Below are 27,485 nucleotides of genomic sequence, written 5' to 3'. Positions count from 1 at the left end.
GTAACGCCAATAGACAGAATCATTCTTTTCCCAAAATTAACATGCAGAAATCATTATCTTCCCTATATACAAAAAAACAAAAATATAACATAATGAAAAAAGATCCTATTCAAAGTAGCGACACAATGTAAAATATATACCCAAATAAGATAGTGAATATATGAAATATGTGGAACCAAAGTGAAGAACCCCAAATTACAAGGAGGGGCAGGTAGGCTAAAAGAAACCCTGATAAAATAGACACAATCTCTGGTTCTTGGATGGGAAGTCTCAAGGTTGTTTAGGTTTCCTTTTTTCTCAAGTTAATTTGCATTAAAATTTATTCCTAAATTCCCAAAAGGAGTTATTGTGGAAATTTGACAGTTTTACTTGACAAGATTATTTCCAAGTTCACCTGAATGAAAAAAAGTAAGAGAATAGCTAAGAGCATATTGAAAAAAAAAAAAAAAAGCATGTTAAAGGAGGATTTGTTCTCCCAGAACGCATCAAAGATGTAAGTGTATGAAATGAAATACAACCATGGAATGATAAAGAGAATATATTGATAAACATTTTTATAATCTTAACATGGACTAGGCCTTCATTTGTGTAAAAAGAAACCTTTAGAAAAAGACAAAGGAAAAGAAAGAGGCTGTGCTCTGTGAAAATGAAAATTTTCTGTGTGACCAAACACAATCACTATGAATAAAATCAAAAGGGAAATGAGACACTGGGCAAGGAGACCACTGACAGCGACCACTAGCTGAGCTTCTGATATGTGATTATTACCAAGTGAGCCTCAGGGACGTCCCTGGTGGCGCAGTGGTTGAGAATCCAATACAGGAGACATGCGTTCGATCCCTGGTCTGGGAAGATCCCACATGCCGCGGAGCAACTAAGCCCGAGAGCCACAGCTACTGAGCCCACGCGCCGCAAGTACTGAAGCCCGTGCCTAGAGCCTGTGCTCTGCAACAAGAGAAGCCACCGCAATGAGAAGCCCGAACAAAAAAAGAGTAGCCCCCACGCACCACAACTAAAGAAAAGCCCACATGTAGCAATGAAGACCCAGAACAGCCAATTAATTAATTAATTAATTTAAAAAAAAAACAAGAAGTGAGCCTCAGACTATGCTTGATTTTAAATCCTGGTTCTATCACTTCCTGCTAGTTTTCTCATCTCTGAATACATATTTACCTTATAGAGTTGTTGCATAGATTAAACAAGATAATATACCTTTGTCCTTGTTATTTTCCCAAATATACACACAAAGTTCTTGTAGACAAAAAAATAAAATAAGAGAAATAATCCAACAATGGGGAAAGAAATTCAAAGAATGGATCATGAGAATATGCAAAGATGCAAAGATGACTAATCAGAATGCAAAGGTGCTACCTCTCACTGATAATATCCCAAGTCAGAGAGAAGGTAGGAAAATAGGTGCTCTTAGATTTGTTGGTGGGAGTGTAAATCAATTCAACTTATATAGGAGAGAAATTTGGCCCCCACTGTTAGTAATATGCCTGCCCTTGTACAGTCCAACCCCTAGAATAACCTGAATATTTATTTTAAAAATATACAAAATGCATAGATGTCTGTACTTTTTTTTAATCTGGAGGAATGGGTAGTGAACTCCCCATGGCAGTGACCCCAGAGGGCAGAGTAAGAGGCCTGGAGCTCCCTTTCTCCCTCTGCCTCTCCAGGGCTTTCTGTACCGGGCCTTGGGCTTCACCCTGGCCATGGGCCTGGAGGCTGACAAGGTGGAGGTGCTGCTGCTGGAGCTGCTGTACAAGACGGACTACAGCAATGACTTTGACCGGGAGGTGAGGGCACCCTGCGGACATGCGTGCATGCGTACACGAGTGTGTGCACACCTCTGCATGTGTGCATGCATGTGTGTTTACATGTGTGTGTGTGTGGGGGGTCCTCCCTGGCCCCCGCCCTGCTGCCCTCACCCCGCCCGGCTGGGTCTCCCTGCAGGGCGTGATTCTGTGCTTCGGCCTGTGCGCCCAGGGCCAGGTGAAGACGGTGCTGAACGTGCTCCATGACTTTGAGGAGCGGATCCAGGAGTCAGAGCAGTCCTGGCAGATCGGCGCCTGGCGGGTGAGGCACCCCTACTCCCTAAGCAGGTCTGCAGGGGCCTCTTAAAACAGTGCTCGCAGCCCCCGACCAAGGCTCTTACTGACTCTCAATAAGGAGCTCCCCTCCGTGTCTCCTTCACCAAAGTGAAGCGGGAAGTTGGACCCAGGCAGCCTGAGCCCTCAGTGGGCAACCATCTGGAGTCACTGATGCCTCAGGCTTTGGCCTTGACCTCGGACCCTTGCCCTGGGTGGGTCTGGTAGTTTGGAAGGAGACAATCAGGAGTGTCCACGCTTCTCCCCACCGCTTCTCTGCAAAGTGGGTCCTGAGACCTGGATTTCTACTCAAGGCCTGGAGGGCATGGGCACCCCTGCCCACCCTTCCACAGTGGGTTAGGTAGCCTCCAACACCTCTTCCCAGGAGAGCAGGGTTGAGGCTTTCTGTTCCCACTGGATCCGCAGTGTCACGGAGCCCCTTGCCCAGAGCAGATGCCCGTCAGGTGAAGAGGTGAAGGAGGACACAACAGCCTCTGTTAGGGGGTGTCCACATGGACCCCTGTTCACGGGCGGCCGTGGCCCTGGTCTGACTTGCTCACCACTGCACAGCCAGGCCGTAGCACATAGTAGGCACTCCGTAGAGATGTGCTGAATGAATAAACAAATGAGTGAGCGTTTCGGGCCCCCAGGAAAGAGTCAGCTGAAGGAATGGACCCATCCGCCCCACCCCTGCACTGGTTCTTCCCCTTCTCGTTGGCCTCACAGAAGGACCATCCCTGGAGGCGGGAGACGGTGAAGGGCGCCCTCATGGTGATGTACAGCTGTGTGGCCTCGTACTGCCCCCCGCAGATGCTCCTCACCCTCGTGGACAGCCCCATCACCACTAAGATCATCCACCACTACTCCAGCAGCTGCCAGGTAACCCCAGGTCACCGTGGACCCACAGCGCCCGGGAATGCCCTCTTTGAGCGAGGCTGGCCAAGAGTTGCTCTGCATCATTATCTGGGCACTGCCGGCCCCACCCAGGAGACACCCAGGAGTCCCACCTGGCACCCGGCATTTAGGAAGCCATTTCCCCCAGCCTGTGCTGTTCTCTGTTGACGGGGGAGGTGGGGAGCAGCCCTCCCCCGAGGACTGGGTGGAGGGATTGTGGGTCCCTGAAGTCACAGGGCAAGCCCCCCACGCTTCCCAGCCCCTTGCACGCCCTCCCTCACCTCTGCCTCCCACCCCGACACCTGACCCAAGCCCTTTCATAAGGGACAAGAATGGGGCTGTCTTCAGAAATGTAAAGGGACTGAAGGCAAGGAGGACAAAACACAGAGAGTAAAGGAGAAATGATTTTACGATCATTGTTTCGAAAGTTGTGATAAAGTACACAGCACATGAAGTTGTCCATCGTAACCATCTTTAAGCATGCAGTTCATTGGTGCCAAGCACATTCAAACTGTTGTGCCACCATCACCACCATCTATCTCCAGAAATCTTCATCTTCCTAAACTGAATTCTGTCCCCACTAACACGGCTCCTCATTCCCCCTCCCCCAGCCCCTGCACCCACCCTTCTCTTCTGTCTCTGAGAACTTGACACTCCAGGTATCTCATAAAAGTGGAATCCCATAGGGTTCGTCCTTTTGTGACTGGCTAATTTCACTCAGCATAATGTCCTCAAGGTTCATTCATGCCTTAAAAGCAAAATCAATTTGTTGTCCATAACTTATTCTGCCTCTGTGGTGACACACAGGGCTCAGAGCCCCTGGTCTGTGAAGGGGCCTCCTGACCAGCACTGCTGTCCTTGGGCACAGTGTGGGGAGCTTGGGGGAGGGAGCACCTTCTGGGGGGCGCTGAAGGGCTGTGCCCTGTCCAGGGCCTGCCCCATATCCCTGCCAGGTGACTGAAGGACTGAATGGGGCTGGCCGTCTCTAAGAGCGCCCCTGACATTGACTCTTCAGTGCAGGGGAGGCGTGTCCTATGGGGCCGCGCTGTTCGGGAGCAGGGGCTGGGGCTTGGGGTCTTTGGGGCTCACTCACAAATGCTCCTCCCTGTCCCTCGTCGTGGTCTGGGCCAGGACATCTGCCTCAAAATGGCCTTCATGAGGAGTGTGGTGCAGGTCACCAATGCCGTCAAGAACATCAAGGACCTGGAGGACTTTCAATTTGCCCAAAAAGCGACCCTTACTGGCATGATCATGGTAAGCCGAGTGGGGGGCTTCCTCCATCCTTGGTGGTTTGAGGGTCTCACTCTGCTGACCTTAGGGCATCTGAGGGACAGGGGGGTGGCAGGGGTCTATGAAGCCCCTCCTGTCTCAGTTCTGCTTTGATCCAACTCTAGGAGTTCTGGGTATGACATTCTTATATCTGATAAAGGGTTTCATGGCCAGGAAACATTCCGGAAGCCAGGGCTGAAGACTCAGCCTCTCTTGGGCCCTGTGAGGCCCCCAAGGTGACTGGTTCAGGGCCGGGAGACAGAGGCCCGCTGGGTCAGCCCCAAGGTAGCCCAGCATTTCTCCATAGGTGGGACCAGGCAGTAGGGCAAGCAGGACTTTAAGCTATTTCTGCACAGAACTTTGTTAATATCTAGAAAGTGTCAACTGTCCAAAGGCAAGAGGCAGTGATGGGTTAATGAGGCCTTGGGGCAGCCACTGTCCTTCGCCTCCAGACCTCCCCACTCCCTTGCAGTGCCTTGGCCCCTGGAAACTGCTCCAGCTGCATTGGAAGCAGCCTGCAAGGAAGTGAGATGCCGGTGAACAGGAGGCCCTGAGAAGGAAACATACATTCATTAAGCTCCTGCTTGGGGCCGGGAGCTACACTCGTAAAATTTCAGGTCAGCCTGGCCCAGCCCTGTGAACCAGGCCCCTAAGGCCTTATTTTACATATAAGGGCTCAGGCCAGGGAAGTGATTTGCCCAAGGACACACAGCCATTAAATCCCAGACCTGAGAAGCCCCAGCCCATCTGAGTCCCGCACCTTCCACAAGATTTTGCTGCCTCCCCTAAAATGTCAAAGGCCAACTAATGGTGAAGAGAATGAAGGAGGTTTGGGGGGTTAGAGCCCGTCATACAATGTCAGGTCCTCATGGCTCTAACCTTGGGAGTGCAGCTACCACCACGGTCACTGTTGGCCCAAGCCCTCTCCTGCCCGTGCCGGGACTCTGGGTGGCTTGGCGGCTGACTGCTCTGCTGTCCTGGCAGGCGGTCATCAAGGCAGAACCGACTGACAGCCTGGTTTCTCCCGTGCGGACCATGGCCATGGGTGCCCTCTCATGCTTGAGGTGAGCTGGGCCCCTGGCCAGCCCCCAAGCGCCTCCCTGGGGTGGAGGGAAAGTCTGAGACCACCCCTCAGTGCTTTCATGGGGAGGTTGCACCTCCTTCGCCCTCCCTTGCCTCTGTAGCAGGAGTCTCCTGGGGCAATGGGTCTTCCTGGGAGATGGGGGTCTGGTTCTGCCGACTTTCTTTCTTTTTTTTTTTTTTTATAATTCTCAGCACTATTTTGAGTTGGGCTCTTCTCCTTGGATTGGGAGGTGAATGGCAGGTGGGTGGGCTGTTCTTTGGCCCATCAGGGGATGTTCTGAGCTAGAAATCACAGTGGGACAGAATAGCACAGCTGGTAGATGGCATCCTTCAAGCCGGGTTGGGCTCAGTCAAGAAATTTATTTATTAAAACAGTTAATACAAAGTCATAGAATGCCTGAGGGTTGCCTTTCTGGAATCGTTCATCCACTGGTGGGGTGGGGGGGAGCAGGAAGAAGTTAGGTGTGTGTAAAATGAGTATTTGAAGGGGTCAGGTTGTCGCTAGGAATTCTTCTATTGGGGCAGATTCATCATTTAAGCTTGTTGCAGAACAATGTGTCCCTTTAAGAGGGAGCACATAGGTGGATTTTTAAATAAAATTCACAAACATCCCTTCAGGGACTTGGAGATAAGAAACACATACATAAGGAATTGTAGGTCAGAGCTGAGTGTTTGTAGGTGAACCACAAAGTAAAAAATCTAAGACCAAAAAGGGGATTACTAATAAGATGCAATCTAGTCGATATAACAGGGCTATCGAAGGGCTTGGTGTGGGAGTTGGCTTTTGACTTTTGACCTGGGCTTAAACAAAAGTACTGGATTTGGGTAGGAGTTGTAGGGTCCCAGCAGGGTGAAACACAGGAGGCACGATAGAGCCAGTAGGAAACCTGTAACAATACTGATAACCTGCCCCACTGCAGACCTTTTTTTTTTTTTTTTTAAGAACTTTCATTGAGATATAATTGACAAACAATAAGCTGCATATATTTAAAGTGTACAATTTGATATTTTTTTTCTTATCAGTAATGTATATATGGCAATCCCAATCTCCCTGCAGACCTTTAAATAAGGATCTCTGGAGCCAGACATGGCTCTGGGGCCCTTAAAAAGCCCTCCTATGAGTCTAATATGCACCTAGGCTTGAGGTCTATTTACGAAGGGGACAGAAAGAGAATGAGCTAGTGCAGCTAGCTACCAGCCCCGAAGTTTTATTAAAACACAGAGGGCTGGGCTCCACTCCAGAGTTTTTGATTCAGTAGCTCTGAGGTAGAGCCATTGAATTTGCATTTCTAATAAGCTCCAGGGTGATGCTGCTGCTGCTTCTGGTCCAAGTATTACAGTTGAAAACTCCTGGCCAGGACCAGCCTGGGAGGCAGAGTCTATGGTTGTGGTCAGGGAGGAGCAATGGAATATTTCTGAACAGAAGAGGGAGAGTCTCAGAGCAGGCCACAAGTAGGAGAGCTGGCCTTCGACCCCTGAGTTCCCCACTTAATCACACAGTCACTGGATACTGGTGGGTGGAGCAAGGGCCCTTGGGAAGGGATGGGTGCCTGAACCCCCAACCAGGGAAGCTGGCCTCTCCCTCATCCTGTGACATACCTCTACACCCCAGACTGGGCAGAGGGAGGCAGGGTCTCAGCTCCCCACTGATCACTCCTCTTGTCCCTTCTTTCCCTAGCAAACTGAAGCCTTTCTACTCCACAGAGGAAAACAGTGAGCTGATGGATATTAGTATACATTCTGTAATTTCTCTCCAACCCCCAGGAGAGAACAATGAGTCCGTTAAGGTAGGTCCCTCTGGGCCACCTTATCTTCTGGGTCAGGACTTAGAAGTGTACATTAACATGAGCAGTGCCAAGAGCCTACCATCCTGAACCACCTATGAGTGGTCAGAGGCAACAAAGTGCAACAGGCTCTATCAGTAAGAGTAAGGTGATGCTAGCTGCTGTTAACAGATAAACTCCGAAATTTTCAAGGTTTTACAAAATGAAATATTTCTCACTCACTTAAGTGAAGTCCAATTGGTAGCAGAGGTGAAGGGTGGGGGGGCTACTTCATGCAGTAATTCAGGGACCTGGGCTAACAGAGGACCCACTGTTTCCATTGCATGGCTCCTAAGGTCCCTGTGGCTAGAGATATCCAGCTTGGGACAGAGTGTCTGGAAGATTTATGAGCTGTGTTGCCCATCTTCCGTTGGCCAGAACTCGGACATGTGGCTCCGCCTAGATACAAGAGGTCCTGGGAAATGTAGTCCCTGACTGCATGGCTGTTTCCCAATAAGGCTGTGGAAAAGGAGGACAGATCGTCTGTGGATAGGGAGCCATCTGTGCCTCAAGGTCCTGGTCTGGACAAGGGGTCAGGAGAACTGAGCTCTAGGAGTTCGGTTTCCTCCTTCGCAAAATGGGTTCCTCTTGAGGTTGTTTTATACGTCGCATGAGAAGCTAAGTATAAAGAACTCAATCTAAGCAGAAGTCAAAGGGCAGTTATCAGACCATCTCACACTACTTGACCCTGGTGTGGACCCGCACAGAGTCCTGGTGGTTGGCCATGCCCCCATCGCTGCCCAGCTCTCCTCTCTCTTGGCCATAGACCCTGTATGTGAATGCCCTGCGTGCCCTGGAGCAGCTGATGGAGGGCCTCATGCAGAGGCAGCTGGACCCCAAGGGGCTGCAGGAGATGGTGCACGTGAGTTGTCTGGTGGAGGGCCAGGAGCCAGGGATGCCCACCACTCCCAGAACACTGGTCTGAGGGCCAGACTGTCAGTAGGAAATAAGGGTATGCGTTAAAAATTGATTTGGTAATTTTATGTAGATAAAACTTCAAGTTGGCTGAAAAGTTGCAAGAATAGTAGAAAGAACTCCTGTATACCTTTCACCCAGATCCACAATTCTTTATATTTTGTGATACTTTCTTTTTCTCTCTTTTTCTTTTTTCCCCTCTCATTACACACACACACACACACACACACACACACACACACACACGCATACCCCTTTTGAATCATGGAGAGTTAGCTGCAGACATCAACAACAAGAATGTTCTCTTATATAACAGTACTATGTTCAAAATCAGGAAATTTAACCTTGATACAATGCTATATTCTAATCTATGTTCCATACTCATATTTCACTAATTGTCCCAATAATGTCCTTTATAGTTATTTCCCCCCAGACCCAGGATCTAATCTGGACTATGAATTGCATTTAATTGTCATGTCTCTTTAATCTCTCTCCTTCAGTCTGAAACTATTTCTCAGTCTTTGTCTTTCACAATCTTGGTATTTTTGAAGGGTACTTGTAGGTTGCTTTTTTTTTTTTTTTATGTTAGGTTGTTTGCTTTCTTGTTATTGATTTTTCAGAGGTTGTATATATCTTGGAAACAAGTCCTTTATCAGATATGTGATTTGCAAATATTTTCTCCTGGTCTGTGACTTGCCTTTTCATTAATTTCACAGTGTCTTTTGAAGAGCAGAAGTTTTTAATTTTGATGAAATCTAATTTATCATTTTTTTTAATGGATCATGCTTTTGGTGTCATGTCTAAGAAATCTTTGCCTAACCCAGGGTCACAAAGATTTTCTTCTAGTTTTCTTCTAGAACTTGGTAGTTTCAGGTTTTACAATTAAGTCTGTGATATATTTTGAGTAAAGTTTTTAAATATGGATCAAAATTTATTTTATTTTAATTTTGTTTGCACGTGAATAACCAGTTGTTTCAGCACCACTTGTTGGAAAGTATCTTTTCTCCATTGAATTGCCTTTGCATCTTTGTCAAAAATCAATTGACCATATATGTGTGGGTCTATTCCTGGACACCTGTTCTGCTCTATTGATGTTTTTGTCTGCCTTTACACCAGTGTCCTCCTGTCTTGATTACTACACTATTATTATATAATGAGCCTTGAAATCAGGAGCAGATAGTATGTCTACCAACTTCGTTCTTTGCTGCTACACCCCACAAACATTGATATGTTGTGTTCTAATTTTTAGTTCAAAATGCATTTCAATTTCTCTTTTGACTTCTCCTTTGACTCATGGGTTATCTAGAAATTTCTAAATATTTGAGAGTTTTCCAGAAATGCTTTTGGTTTTGATTCCTGATTTAACTTCATTGTAGTCCGAGGACATACTTTGTATAATCCAAACTCTTTTAAATTCGTTGAGACTTATTTTGTTACCCGGGTGTGGCCTATCTTGGTGAATGTTTTCTGTGTACCTGGAATGCCTTCTGCTGCACTGGCTGGCGTGTTCCTAAAAATCAGTTAGGCCAGGTTGGTTGACAATATTGTGTAGGTTTTCCATATCCTTCCTGATTTTCTCTTCTTGATCATTAGTTACTGAGGAAGAGGTACTGAAGTCTCTATCATTGTGGGTTTGTTCATTTCTCCTTCAGTTATATCAGTTTTTGCTTTGTGTTTTGTTAAGCTGTGTTATTAGGTGCGTGAACATGTAGGCCCTGGAGTGCAGGGTGAGCTGTGCTCCTGGCCTTTTCACCTACAGGGAAACGTTTAGAACAAAGCCAAACACATCAGTCAAGCACCTTCTTGGTGAGGATGCTGGGGCTACTCTCTCTTTTCTCACAGCCTCATCTCTCTAGTGGTGGGGCCTGGGAAGGAACCAGAAGTATCTGGAACCTCCCAGAGCTTTGAAAGTCAGACTCGGAGTGGGAGAGACGAGGAGAGCAGTGGTGACCAGGAAAGGGCTGGGCTTGGGAATTTAATGTGTTCTGGGCTCTCCCCACAGCTCCTGGAGAAGTGGATCTTGTCGGAGAAAGAATGGGAGCGGGAGAAGGCCATGAACCTCCATCTCCATCTCATGCAGATCTACGTCCAGAGCATCGCCGTCTGCGTGAGTCCAGGAACCCCCGGCCCCCCAGCCTGCTGCTCTGACACCCACAGGGAAATGCCTGTCTCTATCCCAGAAGAGGAGATGCCTTTGAAATCGAGTTCTGCCCCCTGGAGAGTCCCTTGGGAAGAGGCTTCCTCACCTGGGAGATGCTGGCTCTGGGGCTCAGGGGTGGTGAGAAAGAGGATGGGCCGGGTTTGGTGTGGCTCTGGGTTTTGTGGGGCCAAAGGACTCCCTTTAAGAAAAAGGGGTACACACTGATGAATACCACACTGGTTAGGAAAGTGAGTTTTCACTCAGAATGAGAAAATAAATCACTACAAAATCACAAATTTTACAAAGCTTGACAAATATCACCATCACAAAATCTAGAAATGCCTCGAGGTTTTTTTTTTTAAGATTTTAAAAAATTAATTAATTAACTAACTAATTAATTAATTAGGCTGCATTGGGTGTTTGTTGCTGCATGCAGTCTTTCTTTAGCTGAGATAAGCAGGGGCTATTCTTCATTGCAGTGTGCGAGCTTCTCATTGCGTCAACTTCTCTTGTTGCGGAGCACAGGCTCTAGGCACTCGGGCTTCAGTAGTTGTGGCATGCAGGCTTAGCTGCTCTGTGGCATGTGGGATCTTCCCGGACCAGGGACTGAACCTGTGTCCCCCGCATTGGCAGGCGGATTCTTAACGACTGCGCCACCAGGGAAGTCTGGTTTTTTGGTTGATTGAGCATCTGACACGGCTCCATGTGATCTCTCTTCCTGTTTGTTGGCCTCATACTCTGATTGTCTGGTCTTCAGGGATGGCGTTGGCAGGAGGACGACGGTGTCCTGGGGCTGGGGAATGGGGACGGGCCTCACATCTTGGGGCTGGTGCACAATGAGAAAAAGGTGGGGGGAACCCCAGTCCAGGAGCACCGTTCGGGTGGGAGCCAGGCCCAGCAAAGCAAGGCCAGGGCCAAGATGAGTGCTAAGTAATGTTTAAGGCCAGGTGTTGTGCAGAGTGCATTGCCTGGATTCTCTGTCGTGATTCTCCCCATATTCCCTGAAAGAAGAGGCACCATTTCTTTTTTTTTTAATAAATTTATTTATTTATTTATTTATTTATTTATGGCTGTGTTGGGTCTTTGTTGCTGTGTGCCGGCTTTCTCTAGTTGTGGTGAGCGGGGGTTACTCTTTGTTGCGATGCGTGGGCTTCTCAGTGTGGTGGCTTCTCTTGTTGCGGAGCATGGGCTCTAGGCGGGCAGGCTTCAGTAGTTGGGGTGCACGGGCTTAGTTGCTCCACTGCACGTGGGATCTTCCTGGACCACGGATTGAACCCATGTCCCCAGCATTGGCAGGCAGGTTCTTAACCACTGTGCCACCAGGGAAGTCCCTAGGCACCATTTTCATCTCTGTTTTACAGACAAGAAACATGAGGGCCTGAGGCTAAGTACATACCCAGGTCACACAGCTAGTGAGCTGGGAAGCCCAGAGCTGAAGGCAGGGCTCAGTTATAGGAACAAGGCGGACGCTCAGATGTAGCACCTGTGCCCAGGGGCTCAGGATGAGTTCTAAGCAGACTCTTCAGATCCTGGCTGCTCGGCCTCCCAGGGCCCAGCCGTGGGGCTCGGGAATGGAGGTTTGGGCTTCCCAGACAGGGATGTTTTCAGAGCAGAGTTCACCCTCTCTGGCTGCTGGTTGCGCTGCCCTCGGGCAGCACCAGGTATGCTCGGCAGGACAGAGGGTGTGACCCTTGAGGTCTCCCGTCCCTCAGTTTCCCCTGAAGCTGGGGCAGTTTGGCACCCTGGTCGGACTCCTCGCCCCGTGCACCTGTGACCCGCACAGAAGAACGCGCCTGGCCTCTGTGGATGTCCTGTCCAGCCTGTTGGATCTTCACGGTATGGGGTGGGTGGGTCATCATCCTCTCCAGGCCGGGAGGGAGGGCGGACACCAGGGGTGTCGGCTGTGGGGGCCGCCTCGGGGGGGGAGTATGCCCTCTTTGTATAGACAAACAAGCGGGACCAGCAAGGATGGCAGAGGGCGTGCACAGCTCACTAAGAGGCCATGGAAACTTCGAGAAGGAGAGGCTCATTGGGCCAGCACAACCCACTGAGGGCATGTGCCGGGCACGAGGGTCCCCACTGGGCAGGGTCAGCTCACAGATACCAAGGATGTGGCAGAACTGGCCAGAGATGAGCTCAGGGGGGAATGCAGTGGGGGGACATTCAGACAGGGAGAGGTGGCCTCTGGGTGGGCAGGTGGCAGTTGGCAGAGTGTCCCTCTGAGCTGTGTGTAGAGGTGGTTCGAGGGGCAAGGCAAGAGGAATGGGGTGTCCAGATGCTGGAGGTAGTCCAGGCCTGCAGAGCCAGGGCATCCTGTGGGCTGGGGCAGGAGGCCGCTGCGATGCGGGCCCTTTGTCCTGGCCAATCGTGTCTGAAATTGTATTCCCACCAGCAAGCCAGACCTGCTCCTCCTGGGGCGCTTCTAAGGAGTTGGAGCTTGAGAAATGTAAGGAGGACCTGCAGGGCTCGGACATGGAGAAGATTATCATTGTGTCCTCCAGAATCGCCAAGGTGATGAGTGGGAAGGTTGTGTGGGCCGTGGTTTCCGGGTGCCTGGGCCATCTCTGGGGGGTGAGACCTTGCTCAGCCTGGCTGCCCCGCCCCCATCCTCTTCCAGGGGGTCATGGCTTGTATGGCCTTTGGTCCAACTCGTGCCGCGTGTGTCACTATTTAAATGGCCTGTGATGTGTAAGGTCCCCACTGTGGTGCCTGGCACACGGTAGGTGCTTAACGGACCCCAGCTGTCTTCTCTTTGTCCCTATCACGTGCTACACTGCGGGAGCCCCAGAAAGAACTGAACACGAGAACCTGCACACAGGAGTTGGCCCACGGGCAGGCTGATGGCTCACGGGTGACTGAAAGTGTCCGGAGCTGCTGAACTCTCAGGGCTGCTGAGGGATGAGGTCTCTTCTGCCTCAGGCAGTAGAGGAGGCTCCGGGAGCAGGGGGCCTGTGCATGCAGGACAGGTCAAAGGGTGTGAGGGCTCAGGGCACACCCTGAGGGAAGGCTGCAGGGCAGTAGAGTCAGGACAGGGAGGGTTTGGGGAGAAGATTCCTGTGCGGGGGTTCAGTGGGTTGGGGGCAGGTGATGAGGCGAGGGAGGGGTTGGGATGCATCCCTGAGACTTTGACATTGAGCAAGATCTGAGCAGCCCCGTGGCTGAGATGGTAAGAGGCTGGGGGCTGGAGGGGAAGGAGGGGAAGGAGGCAGTGGCAATTGTCTGAGAGAGGATGGGGGCTGGGGCTTGAGCAGAAGAGCAGGGACGTCAGAGGAGACAGGCGGGCAGGGGAGTCCTTGGACTTGGTTGTCGGACCCTGGGAACGGTCTGCTCTTGTTGTAGGTGGCCTGCTTGCAGTTTAACTGTGATGAGGTGGTCTCGCTCATCCAGAAGCTCTGTGAGAATATCGGGGCCGTGGACCTCCAGCATGACAAGGCCTCTGTCACCTGGATAGGCACCTTCCTCCAGATGAAGGTCAAGGAACTAGAGGACAAGGTGACAGAGCTGTGGCCAGGTCACCTGGGGCCTGGGGCTGCCCTGTTCGTCCAGACTGGTGGGTGGGGAGGGGCCCAGCATCGCTTGCTGGTGATTCCGCACCCCACCGCCCAAGTCCATGATCGTAAAGAGGAAGAGGAAGTAGGATTCTAGAACAAGAAAGAACATGTTGAAGGTGTCTTGGTCCTTAAGTGAACAGTGGGCTGGAGGCCCGAGGCTCACTCTCCTGGATTTTATCAGATTTGCACCTCCCACACTGCGAATCTGATAAAATCCTGGAAGAGACCAGAGGATGCGTTGGAAGGGGTGCTGGCGGTTTAACCTACCCAGTGTCCACTTGGGCAAGAGGAGGGGTGTGCAGTAGGGTGAGGGCAGGAGGGCCGGGCTGCCCGGTGATGCCCCACCCCTTCCCAGGTGGCCGAGATCCTGGGTGCCATTCTGGTCCACCTGCCGGTGGTGGATCCCCTGGAGGTGCGGCACCACCTCATCGAGGGCATCCTCCTGCTGGCGCACTACCACCAGGAGATCGTCCTCACGTCGCTCCTGCGGCAGCCCCTGCCCATGGAGAGGTGGGTGCCCGGGGGTGGGGCTACTGCCTCCTGTGCCACCTGGACCGTGCCCGAGTCGCCACCACCGACACGTCCCAGAAGACTGGGGCCTTGAGCGGTGCCTTGTCCAACTCTGGGGCTGGTCAAACCCTCTCCCTGCCTCTCCATGGGAGGTACATACTCTGGGAACCTCAGACCCAGAGCCTCGACGTTACAGCTCCATCCTACCAAGCTGGAGTCCAGATCCCATAGCATCTCACATGTCCCAGACACCCCCTCGGAGCTCCGCCCTCAGCAACCCTTTCCTCCCTGGGGAGGACAGAGCTCTGAGCCGGATAGACCACAGGATGTGGCCCCTCGGGCCAGAACAGGCCTCTGGAGAAGCTGCACTCTGTCCTTCCTCCTTTCCAAATGTGGCTGAGAGGGAAGTGACTGGTCCAGGTGCCCAAGGGATGAAATGACCGAGCCTCAAACCCCTCAGGTGGCTTCACCGTAAAGCAGTGCAAACCTTCCTGCTTGTGCCATCTTGACAAGCAGTGGGCCCAGTCCCTGTGGCTCTGTCATAGCACCACATGGGCTGCTGGTAGGATCTCACCACTTTAGGGAGTGAGTGTGCTGGGATGGAACTGGAATTCACTGGGGAGGGCACAGAAAGAGGTGGGCAGGCATCCCCAGAGCAGCAGAGACCAAGGAGCAAAGGGCAGCCTTGAGACTTGTTAGAGAGAGACATGGCAGATGCCACAGAAGATGCTGTGAGCAGAGAAAAGAGAGTTTTGAGCACAGATGTCAGATCCAGAACCTCTGGGGCTGCCCCATGTGAAATGCAGGCCTGGCTCTGCTGTGGAGCTGTTTCTCATAAGGGCATCATTGCCCTGGGTCCAGGTAGGAGGGCAGTGCAGTGCAGGTAGCTTGATTTAAGGAGAGTTTAGTCCCTCTCAGAGCAGTGCTAGGGTGGGGCCTCTGGCTGGCTGGCTTTCACTGTATTGGTTAGCTACTGCTGTGTAACAAATTGCCAGCAACTTGGAGTTTGGAACAACAGCCATTTATCATCTCCTGGTTTGGGCAGTCAGGAGCCTGGGCTTGGCTGAGCTGGGACCTTTGCTCAGGGTCTCAAGCTGCATCAAGGTGTCAGCCAGGCTTCATTCCCTTCTGGAGCCAAGGTCCTTCTTCAAGCTCACATGGTTATAGGAATGAGGTCCCCACTTTCTTGTTTCCTTACACTCCTTTGGCTTGTTTCTGAGAAGCTGTTGCTAATGAGTGTGTTGTGCCCTCCCTTCCATTTGATTCCTGCCACCCGGCCCCTGCCATATCTCCCCACCACCCCAGCAAAACTCACCTCCCCACACTTGTGCATTTAGTTTTGTGGATTCAGACAGGCAGATTGATCCTGCTGGATCTACAGCTTTAGCCCTTCAGAGCCCACCAGACCCCACCTGCCTGTACCCGTGCACAGAGGCCCGTACGTCACTGTCCCGGGGCCCCTTCCCTTCTCAGCAGGGCTGCGGGCTTGGACTTGGGGATCAGGAGGCCAGCTTCAAGTTGTAACCTGGTAGGTTACCTGACCTCTGTGGGCCTCATTTCCTCTTCTGTGGAAATGGAGAGGAAGGCACCTTCCACACAGGTGTGTTGAGAGGAGTTAAGTGATGCACATCAGCAAGCTGCCTGGTGCCTGCCTGACACACTTGGGCACTGGGAGGCTGTGACCGGACATGTCCACAAAGTCATTGCACAGCAGCCCTGGTGGAGACTCCTGGGGTCACCTAGCAGCAGAGCTGGGGCTTCTGAGAGGGGCTGTGGCTTTCCCAGGGTACCGTGGGCAGAGGCGTGTGGCTGAGCATGGAGTGGGGACCTGGCTTCTGGTTGTGCAGTCTTTGGTGGCTCACACCACCTCCCTGGGATCCAGCCTCCAGAGTCCAGCCCCTATTCAGGGGGCTGCCTGGGGGTCCACAGGGGCTCTGACCTGCCAGGGCATGTGGCCCCAAACTCAGAGTCCTTGTCCCCTGTCTTTGGCTAGCCACCTGGTGGAGGTGTGGCTGGCTGTGGCCGAGAACGTGCCTTTTGCCCGGACGATGCTCCACGCGCTGATGGGCCGGCTGCAGTCAAGGTTCGTGCCCAAGGCCAACGCCACCTCCAAGGCCGACGTCTGGCGCCTGGCTGCGGTGGACCCTCTGATGGTGAGTCGCGGGGCGGGCCCTCCTTGGGGGCTCAGTGGGAGCCCTGACGCCTCTGGCCCTTCTCTCTGCAGACTCTGTGCACCATCCACCTTCTCATTGAGAAGATGGACGACAAGCTCCCAGATCTCTTTCCGGACCTTGTCTACACCCTCCTGCTGCAGCTCAGCAGCAGCCAGGGGCCAGAGGCCATGTCACCTGTCCTGAAGACATGGAGACTTGTCCACACGGGGACCCTCCCCGAGGAGATCAACCTGCAAAGGTGCTCTCAAGGGTAGGGGCACGGGGTGTAAGGCTGAGGGCCTGGGCTGGACTCTTAGTGACCTCTTAGAAGTCACTAGACTCCAAATGTCACCCCCACTGAGAGACCCTCACCTTTCCCTCCTGGTGGGGAGAAGTTTCTGGAAACTGATCTTATGACTCTCCCTCCCATGGGCCCAGCATGGTGCGGTTTTCAGAGTTTCCAGACCCACCGTCACACGATTATTCTTGGCCCCTTGACTGAGGCCCTGCCTGTGTTGGGTGCCCCTTCACAGACCTGGGTGCAGAGCTTACCTGTCTGAGGTGCTGTGGGTGCTCCCAGCGGGGCAGACGCATCGTGATTCGGCCCTGCCTTCTTCCAGGGTCACGATCAAATCCATGCAGCTTCTGTTCCGAATACTCAATAAGGAGCCACTGCTTCGCACCCTGGAGGAGCAGGGTGTGTGGACGCTCCTGGAGAGCAGCTCCACGTTCCTGCAGGGAGTGAGCCTGCTGGCCAGGTGGGCACCAGGCTCCCAGGGGCTCGTCTCCTTGCTGGAAGGTCTGGGTCGTGGCTGAATGCCTTGCTCCGGCGGAGATTGCTGTGTTGACCCGCATCCCAGACTCTGGGTGGCAGGAGGGTGCAGGGCAAAGGCAATCTTTTCTTCCAGTCCTTCCTGCCCCGAGGCAAGAGAGTGAGGTCTGAGGCAGGTGGGGATGCCCAAGCCACACGGGGCTTCTGAGCTGGGCCAGGACAGCAGGACTGGGAGTTCCTTCCTGAGTGCTGAGCTCCATGAGTGGCCCTCATTCTGGTCCCCTTTTATAAAAAGGAGATGGGGAGTCAGTACTTCAGTGGCCCCCTGACCTAGGAGCTCTGTCCCCGGGCACCCTGCTGCAGAGCTGCCACACCCAGCAGGAGCTGAGGAACAACCCCCCCTCCCCCCCATGGTGCTGTCCCCTGCAGGCTGTGTGTGCGAAACACAGAGGTCTACCCGCAGAGGCTGTCGGAGCTGGTGCTCAGGGGCATGGCCTCAGAGGCCCTGAGCTGTCGCATCAGCAGCACGGCGGTCTGCGTGGAAGTGAGGCCAAGGCTCGGGCGTGGAGGGCTGGGAGCGCTGGGTGGGCTGGGCTAGGGCAGGGTGGGGTGGTCCTGGGGGCTCATCTCAGGGCAGGTGCCCAGGCTCTGAGTCCAGGGTGTGGGGGCGGGGACAGGGGAACATCCCTCATTTGTGTGTTGGTTCACGCATTCCCTCCTTCATTCATTCATCACACGGGTGATTCGGGGAGGGCACTGTGGGGAAAGAGGGCTGAGACCCGGCCTGTGCCCTGAAGCGTGGTGGCCGAGAGACATGTGACAGCGTGAGTGCCAGCCACACCCCGGGGCTGGAGGAGGACTTCCAGGGGAAGGCCTTGCAGGAGGGCTCCGAGGCTTTGCCAGGCAGGAAGGCCCGGAAGGGGGTTAGAGCTGCTGGGGCCCAGCTATCCTTCCATGCAGTTGGGGCACTTATGGAGTCCTGAGGGCACTGGCCAGGAAACTTTTAGGGGGAATTTTGTTGGCTGCCTGATGCCCAGGAAGTTGTAAGAACCAGCCATTGGCCTAGTGCAGGGGATGGCAGACTTGCTCTGTAAAGGGCCGAAGGGTCAGTTTTCAATTCTGGAGTCGCCAATTTGGTGTTTAGTTTCCTTAAGGTTTGTAAAACACACTCGTGTGTGTGCACGCACACACACACAGACACACGCATACATACACATGCCAGAGGGTTCCCCGCGGTCCTGAGTTCCCAGCATTTTGGGTGCTAGGTCAGTAGTGACTCCCTGAGTCCCAGGCGAGTGGAATCCGGGCTTCTTATGCATTTCTGCTCAGATACAGTGGGCGCGGCTCTTGCATGGTGGCCGCTCCCACCACATTAACTGAAGAAATGAGTGATGAAGGAGTGTGTTAATATAGGTAACACTCACCTAGGATTTCCCATGTATTTCCTCATCAGATCCTCACAGCGACCCTATGAGTCAGGGTCACCCTCTTTTTACAGATGAGGAAACTGAGGCTCAGAGGGGTGGAGGGACTTGCCAGGGTCCCACAGCTGGCAGGAGGAGGAGCCCAGAGTTGGTCCTGGGACTTGGGGCTCAGAATCCTCTCCTATTCACAGAGAGACCACTCTGTCACTGAATGTCATCACACGTCAAGTTTTGTGGGTGAGAAACAGGCCTCTCTTGGGGGCAATTGTAAAAAGTGCTCCTTTCCAGTTCATGAGTGAGCCGATCCTGTACCAGGAGAAGCTGCTGAGGCCGGCAGTGCTGATGCTGGAGAAGGGTGTGGACCAGGAGGACGACGCTCTGAGGGTGCTGTCCCTGCGCGCCCTTGGCAACATGGCCCTCGGCGCCCCCAAGAAGGTCTGCAGGGTCGGTGGGCTGAGGGGCCGGTGCCGGTGCGTCCTGGGGAACCAGGCGGGGGCTGACGGCTCCTGTGCCCCCAGGTGAGGCAGTACCGGAAGCTCTTACTGGAGAAGTGCTTGTGCTCCCTGAGGGAACCCCTGAGCACCAGCGTGACCTCCGAGGGCATGGAGGCCCTGGCCAAGATCCTGGCTGAGCTGCGAGAAGGGGATGTGGGGTCCGCCTTCGACACCATCTCCCAGCAGTGCAGAACCTTCTTTGACAATGTGAGTCCATATTGGAGTCTTGCTCAGCCCTGGTCCTCTTGGGGGCCCGCAAATGGCCACTCAGTGGACGAATGGCCACTTCTAATTCCCTGAAGAAGAGATGAGCCCTGGAACGTAAAGGGCTGCCGGTTTGACTTGGTGCTGGTGTATCAATTGGCTGATCATGACATCTGATAAAAAAAGTAAAAAATATTATTCTAGCGCCCATGGGATCCTCCTCCCCTGATTTTAATTCCTCACAGCCACAAATGCTCTTTGGACACCTGTGACCTGCGGGGTGGGGACTCTGCCAGGCGGTGGTGGGCAATCAGATCCAGCACAGCCCTCATCTAGGGAAGAGGAGGTCATTAACACGAGAATAATGCCCAGTCCTGAGAGCCCTGCAGGGGAGACCTGAGGCCGATCAGATGACCCAGAAAGCTCTGTGAAGGCCAAGACATTTAAGAGGGTCCACAGAGAATGACTTAGGTTTTGGTGGGCTTCTTGCTTCCCAAATTTCAGAACTTGTTTGTCCATCTCCGCCGCAGGAGAGTGAGCTGCTGCGTTTAAAAGCCTTCGTCCTCTTTGGGAAGCTGGCAAAAGTGGTCAGAATTTCCAAGAAGCATTTCTTCAAGGAGGAAGTGAAGAAAGCCTGGATCCCCCTCATGCTCCACTGCCAGGACCCCTGCTCCGATGCAGCCCAGGTGAGACCCACCTGGGTTTTGTGTCCGAAGTCCAGGGCCCGTGATCCCCGAAAGGATCACGTGCTTCGGGGCCGCCAGCCGGGCTAGCTGGGCTGTCCCCCCACCTCGCTCAGTCTTCCCGGGACCCCGAAGGCCACGATCTGCCGGCTGCCCGCGCCAGGCTGGGGAAGGAGGCAGTCAAGACGACCCACAAACCGGCTTATTGAGGAGTCTCGGCTCTGCGGGGGAAACGCCACGTAGTTTCCTTCTTCTCCGGGCACCTTCACCAGCCGCCCTTCCTTCTACCAGATTCTATAAACAGCCATCCCTTTGGGGAATTAGGACTCGGGCCTGCGTGACGCTCGCCTTCAGTCTCTCCTCACTGGCTCCCTGTGGGGCGGGCTTGTGCTGGGGCTGCCAGGAGCAGCGGAGGGTGCCTGGCTTTCTGGTTTCTCCATCTTCTCCAAGGCCTGGCTGCTCCGTTGCTTCGGGGTGGGGGAGGGGAGCCCCACTCCCCCCGCCTTGTTTAACCGTTGCCTCTCAGGCTGACCGTGGCCGCCTGGGGACACACGTGTGTGGAGCCCCTCTCCTGCCCACCCTGCCCATGAGGCTGACCTCTGTCTTCTCTGCTCCCTGTCTCTCTGTGTGGACTGGGGAGGGGGTGGTGGAGCGGTGGCTGAGATTAGGGGTAGTCCTGCCACTCCCAGGAGCTGCGGGGATACAGCTGGCCCCAAACGAGGGGCCCTTCACAGAGCACGGTCAACTGCTACCTTAGTCCCGTTTCTGGGGCCACACCCTTAGTCCTCTCAATCCTGTTGCTGAGGGCTGAGGCTTCCACGTGGGGGTGGGGGTCCAGGTGGCGTCCACAGGGCAACAGCCTCCCGACTCTGGGCTGCCCCCCCACCCCCACCCTGTCTCCCCTCCGGGGCTCTGCCTCAGGGACACTGGTGACCCAGGGCACAGGTGTCACCTCTTAGAGACTCCTCTTCTCACTAATCCTCACAGCGCTCTATCTACAGCTCACACTCCTTTCACGTTTTGTGAGCCCCTGTCCTGGGGGGCAAGGCTTTAGGGAAAGAAGTGACAGCAGGCCCAGAAAGGTGACGGAGAGGGTTTGATGAAGGAGCCACAAAGAGGAGAGACCGGCACGGGATGGGGCCCCCGCCGGTGCTGCTGTCACTTCCAATCCTCCCTCCCTGCCCTGCAATCAGTACCTTCCCATGGCCTAACCCCACCGGAGGCCAGAGGCCAGGGGGACTGGTTGCTGCAGGGCGAAGGGGCAGGAAGAGCTGGATGGAGGGGATCTGGGGGGGATGAGAACGCTCACTCCTGTCCTGCTAATCGCAGCCAGACCTCCGACCCCCAGGCTCCTGGAGGGGCAGTTCCCTGGCAGGGCTGGTGAGGGGACCAAAGTGCTGGCTAATGGCTAAGGGGGAGACTGGGGCTGCAGCTTCTCCCAAGGGGCTTTTAATAAATGTGCACACAGGCGTTATACAGGCCAGTGGGCTCGGTCCCAGGCATGCTCCTAGGGCCCACCGGCCCACCCTTCTTTGGCTTCCTGAGGCTTTTTGGGGGCTGCCCTGGAGTTTACTGACGGAACGCCAGCCCCGCCAGCCACCCCCCATCGTGTGAGCCCCCTGGGTCTGCCTGACGCCTCTCCTGCTGTCGTGTCCTGTGTCCCTCCAGGCCTGTGTGGCTACCATGTTTCAGTGTGTGCACTTCTGGGGCTGGAAGGCCCTGGAGAGCTCCTTGAACCAAAGTGATGCCACTGCCCCCAAGGAGATGACCGGTTTCCAGAGAACCCTGTGCTCCATCCTGGTGAGGCAGCTGAGGTGGGGGATGGACCCGTGGGAGGTGGTCCCTGGGGGCTCGGGGCTTCATCCTGTGACCCTGTGTTCACCTTTTCAACCTGAGGTGTTGAGACCAGCTCTGTCTGACAGAAAAAGAATGCAAACCACATACCCATATTTTTTTCTTTATTGGAGTATAATTGCTTTACACTGTTGTGCCAGTTTCTGTTGTACAACAAAGCGACTCAGCTCTATGTTTACATATATCCCCATATCCCTTCCCTCTCGAGCCTCCCTCCCAACCTCCCTATCCCACCCCTTTAGGTCTTCACAAAGCAATGAGCTGATCTCACTGTGCTCTGTAGTAGCTTCCCACTAGCTATCTATTTTACATTTGGTAGTGTGTCTGTGTCATTGCTACTTTCTCACTACATCCCAGCTTCCGCTTCCCCCCACCCATGTCCTCAAGTCTGTTCTGTTCGTCTGTGTCTCTATTCCTGCCCTGCCACTAGGTTCATCAGTACCATTTTTCTAGATTCCCTATATATGCATTATAATCATTTTCAAGATGTCTGTTGGAAGAAGTGAAAAGAGGGGAAACCAAGTTTAATAGTAGATTTTATTTAACCCAAAAGATATACATCATTAGCATTTCAACATGCAATCAATATAAAGTTAATAATGTCATAGTTTACTTTTTTGGGGTGCTGTCTTCAATATCCAAGAGGCACTTTACACTTCATTCACATTAGCCGAGTTTCAGGTGCTCAAGGACCACGTGTGGCCGGTGGCTTCCAAATTGGGCAGTGCAGGCTGCGGGCAAGTGTAATCTCTCCGGGCCAGACAAGAGTAACTGAAGGCTGAAGGTCCTTAAGTTGCCTGGCTACTAATCTGCTGTGTGACTTTGTTGTGTGCACTTGCCCTCTCTGGGCACACCCTCCAGCTTCAGACAGATGGGACTGCCCTTTGTGAGCAGCCGGTCGCCAGGACCTCATCCTCCACGGCTCTGGGTGTTGCTTGTTTTTTGCAGACTCAGAAAAATCCTGCCATTCTCTACAGCTTCTTGCTAGAAACAATGACCTATATTAAAAGTAACTTGTCAAGGATCAGGATTGCTGCATGTAACCTGGCAGGTGAGCAGGCAGGTGTCTTCTGATGCAGGAGGGACCTTGAAGGCCATCGGATCAGACCCAGGTCTGGAGCGGGGGAACAGGTGTTGGGACCTGGGCTAAGGTGGAAGTCCCCCTCTGTGTGTCCCGTGGTGCTTCATACATGCCCGATTCTCAACTAGGCATCCTCAACTAAACCCTTAACAGAGACCCTTACAAGGTGAAACCAAATCTCTCGCTGACCTAATATTCGTGTGATGAGCATTTCCTGGCTATCATTTCAGGAGTCATTATGAAGCAGATGTCTGTACATTACCTGAAAAAGCTGGACTTTCCAGCATTACGGAACTGTAAGTATCAGAGACTCAAGTATGAGTCAGAAATGAGACCCTGGTTGTATTTGGGGGTGAGGGTGTAGCCAGGGCACAGAGAGGTGGATGAACCTGCAGTGGGCTTTCCAGGAAGACAACTCTGATGGCTCCCTGTGCTTTCTGCCCCCTCCCTGTCACACACATTGATGAAACGACTCGCCCTGATTCTTTCGGCCAGTCCGCACAGCAGTTGGGTCCTGTGGGTGATCTTTCTGCCCCTGTTGAAGTAACGGCAGCCCCCAGAAATGGGAGATGTGTGTGGAGACACTGCTGCACCTGCTGTCTTCTGAATTCACACACAGGGGGGTGAAGTCTGCAGCCCCTGTGAGCCCCTTGTCCCACAGTCAGCTCCCTGGGCCAGGCCTTCACCAGCATACACTGCCCAGGGCCGGCGGAGGGTGCGGGCTTGGCTGCAAGGGTCCTCATCCTCTCCTGGTTACGCTCACTCTCAGCTCTCCAGGAGCTACAGCTGGACTCGGATCCTGGGGTCCGGAGGGCAGCCCTGGAGACTCTCAAAATCTTGGATACCTGTAGTCAGCACCAACTTTTGGCTTCACCCGAAGGAACTTCCTAGGTGGTCTGAAAGCAAAATGTACCTGCCTCTCCCCTGATGGCCAAACCCCACCGCAGAAATGCAAACCGGTTTTAATTTCATTTGTAAGAAAAGCATTATTCTTAAATAATGTGTCCCTTTCTTTCCTCGCATTGAAATAAACCACCCTTGCTATTTGGAGAGCAGATTCCTGACTATAAGGTGATGACACCCCAGAGCCAAGGCAATGGGGCAAAGGGGAACTTCAGTCCCGCCTCCCCCGAGTGTGTGTGTGTCAGGCAGCCCCTCTCGGCCTAGAGGATCCAGAGCCCCTTTGTGTCTTCACTGCATTTCAGTTCCACCCACGTGCATGCTGCGTCCACTGCCAGGCACTGTGCCTTGGTAGCCAGGGGAGCCCAGCTGCTGTCCGGCTCTGCTTCCAGGGGCCCTGCTCTTAAAGGGAAGGGAGGCATCTATCAGAGACGACGATATGCACTGGGGTGAGGGAGGGTGAGCGCCGGTGGGGGCAGTGCTGGTGCGGGTGCAGCGCACAGGGAGTGGCCACAGCTGGGAGGCAATCCGGGGGGCTTCAGGGAGGAAGTGACACCATACCACCTACCCTCACCCTTTCCACATCAGGGCCCGCTGGACCAGGATGGGGAGGGATCCAGCGAGGCCTGGAGCAGAACCCAGCAGAATGTCAAAAAGGAGGCGTTATCTCCAAGCCCAAGAAACAGGCAGGAGGGGCAGCGGGGGAGAGCAGGGAAACTCTTCTGACACTCAGGCCATCAGCAGAACAATGCCTGGTTGTCCCCAGAGCAGGTGAAGGCAGGATTTCCAAACCATTCCCACCACAACTGCCCAAGGGGGTCACCACCCTGGGCCCGGGGGCGGGAGGGCTGCTGAGCCGTCTAGGAAATCAACCTGCACCAGAGGCTTCCTGGAAGCATGCTCTCACTGTTTGGTGGCTCCCATGGAATAGACAGTGGAGATATTTCCTGCCAAGTGATGAAGATCTTTGCTGCTGCAAAACTTGAGTCCGACTAACGCAGTCGGAAAGGGATGTGCCCTTCAGTATAGGTCCTGGGAGAAGCCGTACGATTGTACAATCAGGTCTCTGATCAATTCCCTTCATGTCCCTGCAAAACATTTCCAGACGGTTTATACACCTAAACTCAGAAAGCAAAAATTTAAGACAATATAGTATTTTTGATCCTGAGAGTAGGATATGTTTTCTTTCAAAAGTAATAGGAAGAAACCAGTAAAAATAAAGGGCTAAGTTTTCTATGCTTAAATATAACTTCTGTGTGATAAAATATCATAAAGTTAAATGATAAGTCACAGATGGAAGAAGTTACTTGCAATTTATATAAAACTAGATTGATTCATATAATTGGATAGGCATACAGAATATGCCCAAATCAGTAATACAGCAAATTAAAAAAGTGTCATGAGAGGACACTTGGAAAGCCAGTCCCCCCAGGGAGGCACGCAAACTGCAGGGCTGTCCATTTCATACTCACCAGAGTGGCACTGGCCGTAGCAGCAATGTGGGGGAAGTGGGACCTTTTATGTTGCTGGAAGGCGTGCAAACGGGATTAGGCGTTTGGGAGAGCAATTTGGTAACAAGAAAGTTGAAGACACCTCTCCAGGACCAAATCACCTCTTGGTGGAGCTGCAGGTAGACCTGCACATGCACACAAGGATGGAGGCTGAAGGTGTTCTTAGTAGCAGACACCCAGTGGGATGATGGGACACACCAGCTACCTAAGGAACTCTGCAATGAGACCAACCCATGTGCATCAATCAGCTCCTGTCAAATGCAAACACCTCCTGGTGAAGCAGTTACACAATACCTACAGCATGAAGTTATTTATGTGAAAGTTAAAAACACATACCATTCCGTGTAGTTTATGGTGTCCTTTATTGGCAGATCCTATAAAACTGGCTAAAACCCATGTGCACCCCCTTCCGCCACACCTTCCTCCACTAGATGATAGAGCATCAGAAACTCAGTTTTCCAGCCTCTGGCAGCCAGGCCTGGCCAATGAGACATGCGCGTCTGCTAGGTATGGAGGGCATGGGAGGGAGGCCAGGCACAAGCAGTTTGGGGCAAGGATGGTAGTTTTCCTGATGAAGGAGAAATGGGGGATATGCTCTTAGGAAGCTGCAGGCACAAGGGAAAGGTCTAGAATTGCAGGGCCACCCCTGTTTAGTCTGAGTCTGAGCCAGCAGTCCCCTGCCAGCCTGTGTGGAGGGAAAATGAGCCTCCTGCAAGGTGTAAGGCTCTTGGTCAGGATCTCCGCTCCAGGCAGTGCAGGCCACCCCCCACCCCCAGTTCACAGGGCTCTGGGATACACATGTCCCCCCAGATTCACAGGTGGAAGTCCTAGTTTCCAGTGTGATGGTAGCTGAGATGGGTGTTTGGGAGGTCATTGGGTTTGGATGAGGTCATGAGGGTGGGGTCCCCATGATGGGATAAGTGCCCTTATGAAAGACACCAGGGAGTTCCTGCTCTCTCCCCGTGACATGGTGAGGAGGCCGTCTGCAGGCCAGGAAGTGGGTCCTCCAAGAGCCCGGCTGTGCTGGGTCCTGATCTCAGCTTTCCATCTCCGGAAATAAGCTTCTGTTGTTTAAGTAACCCAGTTTTTGGCATTTTGTTATGGCAGCGAGAGCTGAGTAAAACACGCAGGTAATGTCGAGGTGTAACAAGGTATGGGTGAAAAGGGTACATCAATACACGGAGAGTGGTCACTTAGGGACGGAGGGTGGGAAGGAAAGGTGTGCAATGTAATCTTCTCTATTTTACTTAAAAAAATCCCTTACACACAGCAATGTATTAACCATTTACTCAGGTTGTTGGTACATGGGTTTTGTCACTGTGTTCTGAATATTTGAAATATTTTATTTAAAAAAGTCACTGTCCAAGGCCAAGTTATAAGGGGGGAATTTATACTTGGAGATAATTGAAATCCCACCGGAGAGAGATGCTAGAACCAGTCTACATTCCTGATGTCTACCTTGGCCCGTTCCCGTGCAAGTCAACAAGCCCTCTGTATCTTATGATGACCTAGATGAGAAAGGGTCTTTACAACTGAAAACAAACAAAAAATAAAAACCCCAATAATTAAAAATTTTAAATGTTATTTGTATCAATAACGTAAACAAAATTAAAGGGCATACAAATTCAAACAAACAAACAAAAAGCCAAAAAAAAAAAAGTCACTGTGATATCCTATTATAAACAGCTCCAATAAAAATCATGAGATGCCATGGGTGCTGAGTGGCTGCAAGTGTGTTCTGGGACCATCACAGGACTGTTTATGTTTTCATCTAAAAACATAACGATGTCAGGAATTACTTTTATGGGTGAATTATACGATGATTCAATCTACTACCTCCTAGTGTGGAAGATACAAGTCCCATGGGTCTGAACTAAGCGGCTGTACTTTCCTTCCAGCATCATTGCATCCAGGGCTTAAACTTAGGTTTCATAACAAATGATTTCTCTAAGGAAATAGATGTAAGGGAGGATTCTCTGGTCACGTCTAAATTTAACAAAGAAAACATGAGAAAAATCGGTCTATAAAGGATAACATTAAAAATTTTAATTGATCAACTTTATTTCAAATAATTTCCAAGAACACAGAGTCACCTCAACGGAAACAATTTCATTGAAATTTGCTTTGCAGGGCA

At 52.5% G+C, this 27,485-nt stretch overlaps 1 protein-coding gene across 1 annotated transcript in view; it reads left to right on the top strand.

Annotated features, from left to right (window-relative positions):
- MROH2A (maestro heat like repeat family member 2A) overlaps positions 1 to 23,831 on the top strand; it is a 47,357-nt gene extending 23,526 nt beyond the window's left edge. The window contains exons 20-42 of the mRNA XM_057746484.1: positions 1,680 to 1,799; positions 1,957 to 2,079; positions 2,817 to 2,969; positions 4,116 to 4,238; positions 5,238 to 5,317; positions 7,015 to 7,123; positions 7,926 to 8,021; positions 10,077 to 10,181; positions 11,927 to 12,050; positions 12,607 to 12,725; positions 13,554 to 13,706; positions 14,121 to 14,275; positions 16,269 to 16,428; positions 16,500 to 16,687; positions 17,049 to 17,186; positions 17,630 to 17,738; positions 18,913 to 19,059; positions 19,143 to 19,325; positions 19,853 to 20,008; positions 21,674 to 21,805; positions 22,808 to 22,910; positions 23,171 to 23,236; positions 23,710 to 23,831. Of these exons, the coding sequence (XP_057602467.1) occupies positions 1,680 to 1,799; positions 1,957 to 2,079; positions 2,817 to 2,969; positions 4,116 to 4,238; positions 5,238 to 5,317; positions 7,015 to 7,123; positions 7,926 to 8,021; positions 10,077 to 10,181; positions 11,927 to 12,050; positions 12,607 to 12,725; positions 13,554 to 13,706; positions 14,121 to 14,275; positions 16,269 to 16,428; positions 16,500 to 16,687; positions 17,049 to 17,186; positions 17,630 to 17,738; positions 18,913 to 19,059; positions 19,143 to 19,325; positions 19,853 to 20,008; positions 21,674 to 21,805; positions 22,808 to 22,910; positions 23,171 to 23,236; positions 23,710 to 23,831 (2,964 nt within the window). The remainder of the gene's footprint in view (positions 1 to 1,679; positions 1,800 to 1,956; positions 2,080 to 2,816; positions 2,970 to 4,115; positions 4,239 to 5,237; positions 5,318 to 7,014; positions 7,124 to 7,925; positions 8,022 to 10,076; positions 10,182 to 11,926; positions 12,051 to 12,606; positions 12,726 to 13,553; positions 13,707 to 14,120; positions 14,276 to 16,268; positions 16,429 to 16,499; positions 16,688 to 17,048; positions 17,187 to 17,629; positions 17,739 to 18,912; positions 19,060 to 19,142; positions 19,326 to 19,852; positions 20,009 to 21,673; positions 21,806 to 22,807; positions 22,911 to 23,170; positions 23,237 to 23,709) is intronic.
- Positions 23,832 to 27,485: the final 3,654 nt, after the last annotated feature.

This window comes from Hippopotamus amphibius, chromosome 8, assembly GCF_030028045.1.
Source record: "Hippopotamus amphibius kiboko isolate mHipAmp2 chromosome 8, mHipAmp2.hap2, whole genome shotgun sequence".
Classification (NCBI taxonomy): domain Eukaryota; kingdom Metazoa; phylum Chordata; class Mammalia; order Artiodactyla; family Hippopotamidae; genus Hippopotamus; species Hippopotamus amphibius.
This window is presented reverse-complemented; position numbering and strand designations above follow the sequence as displayed.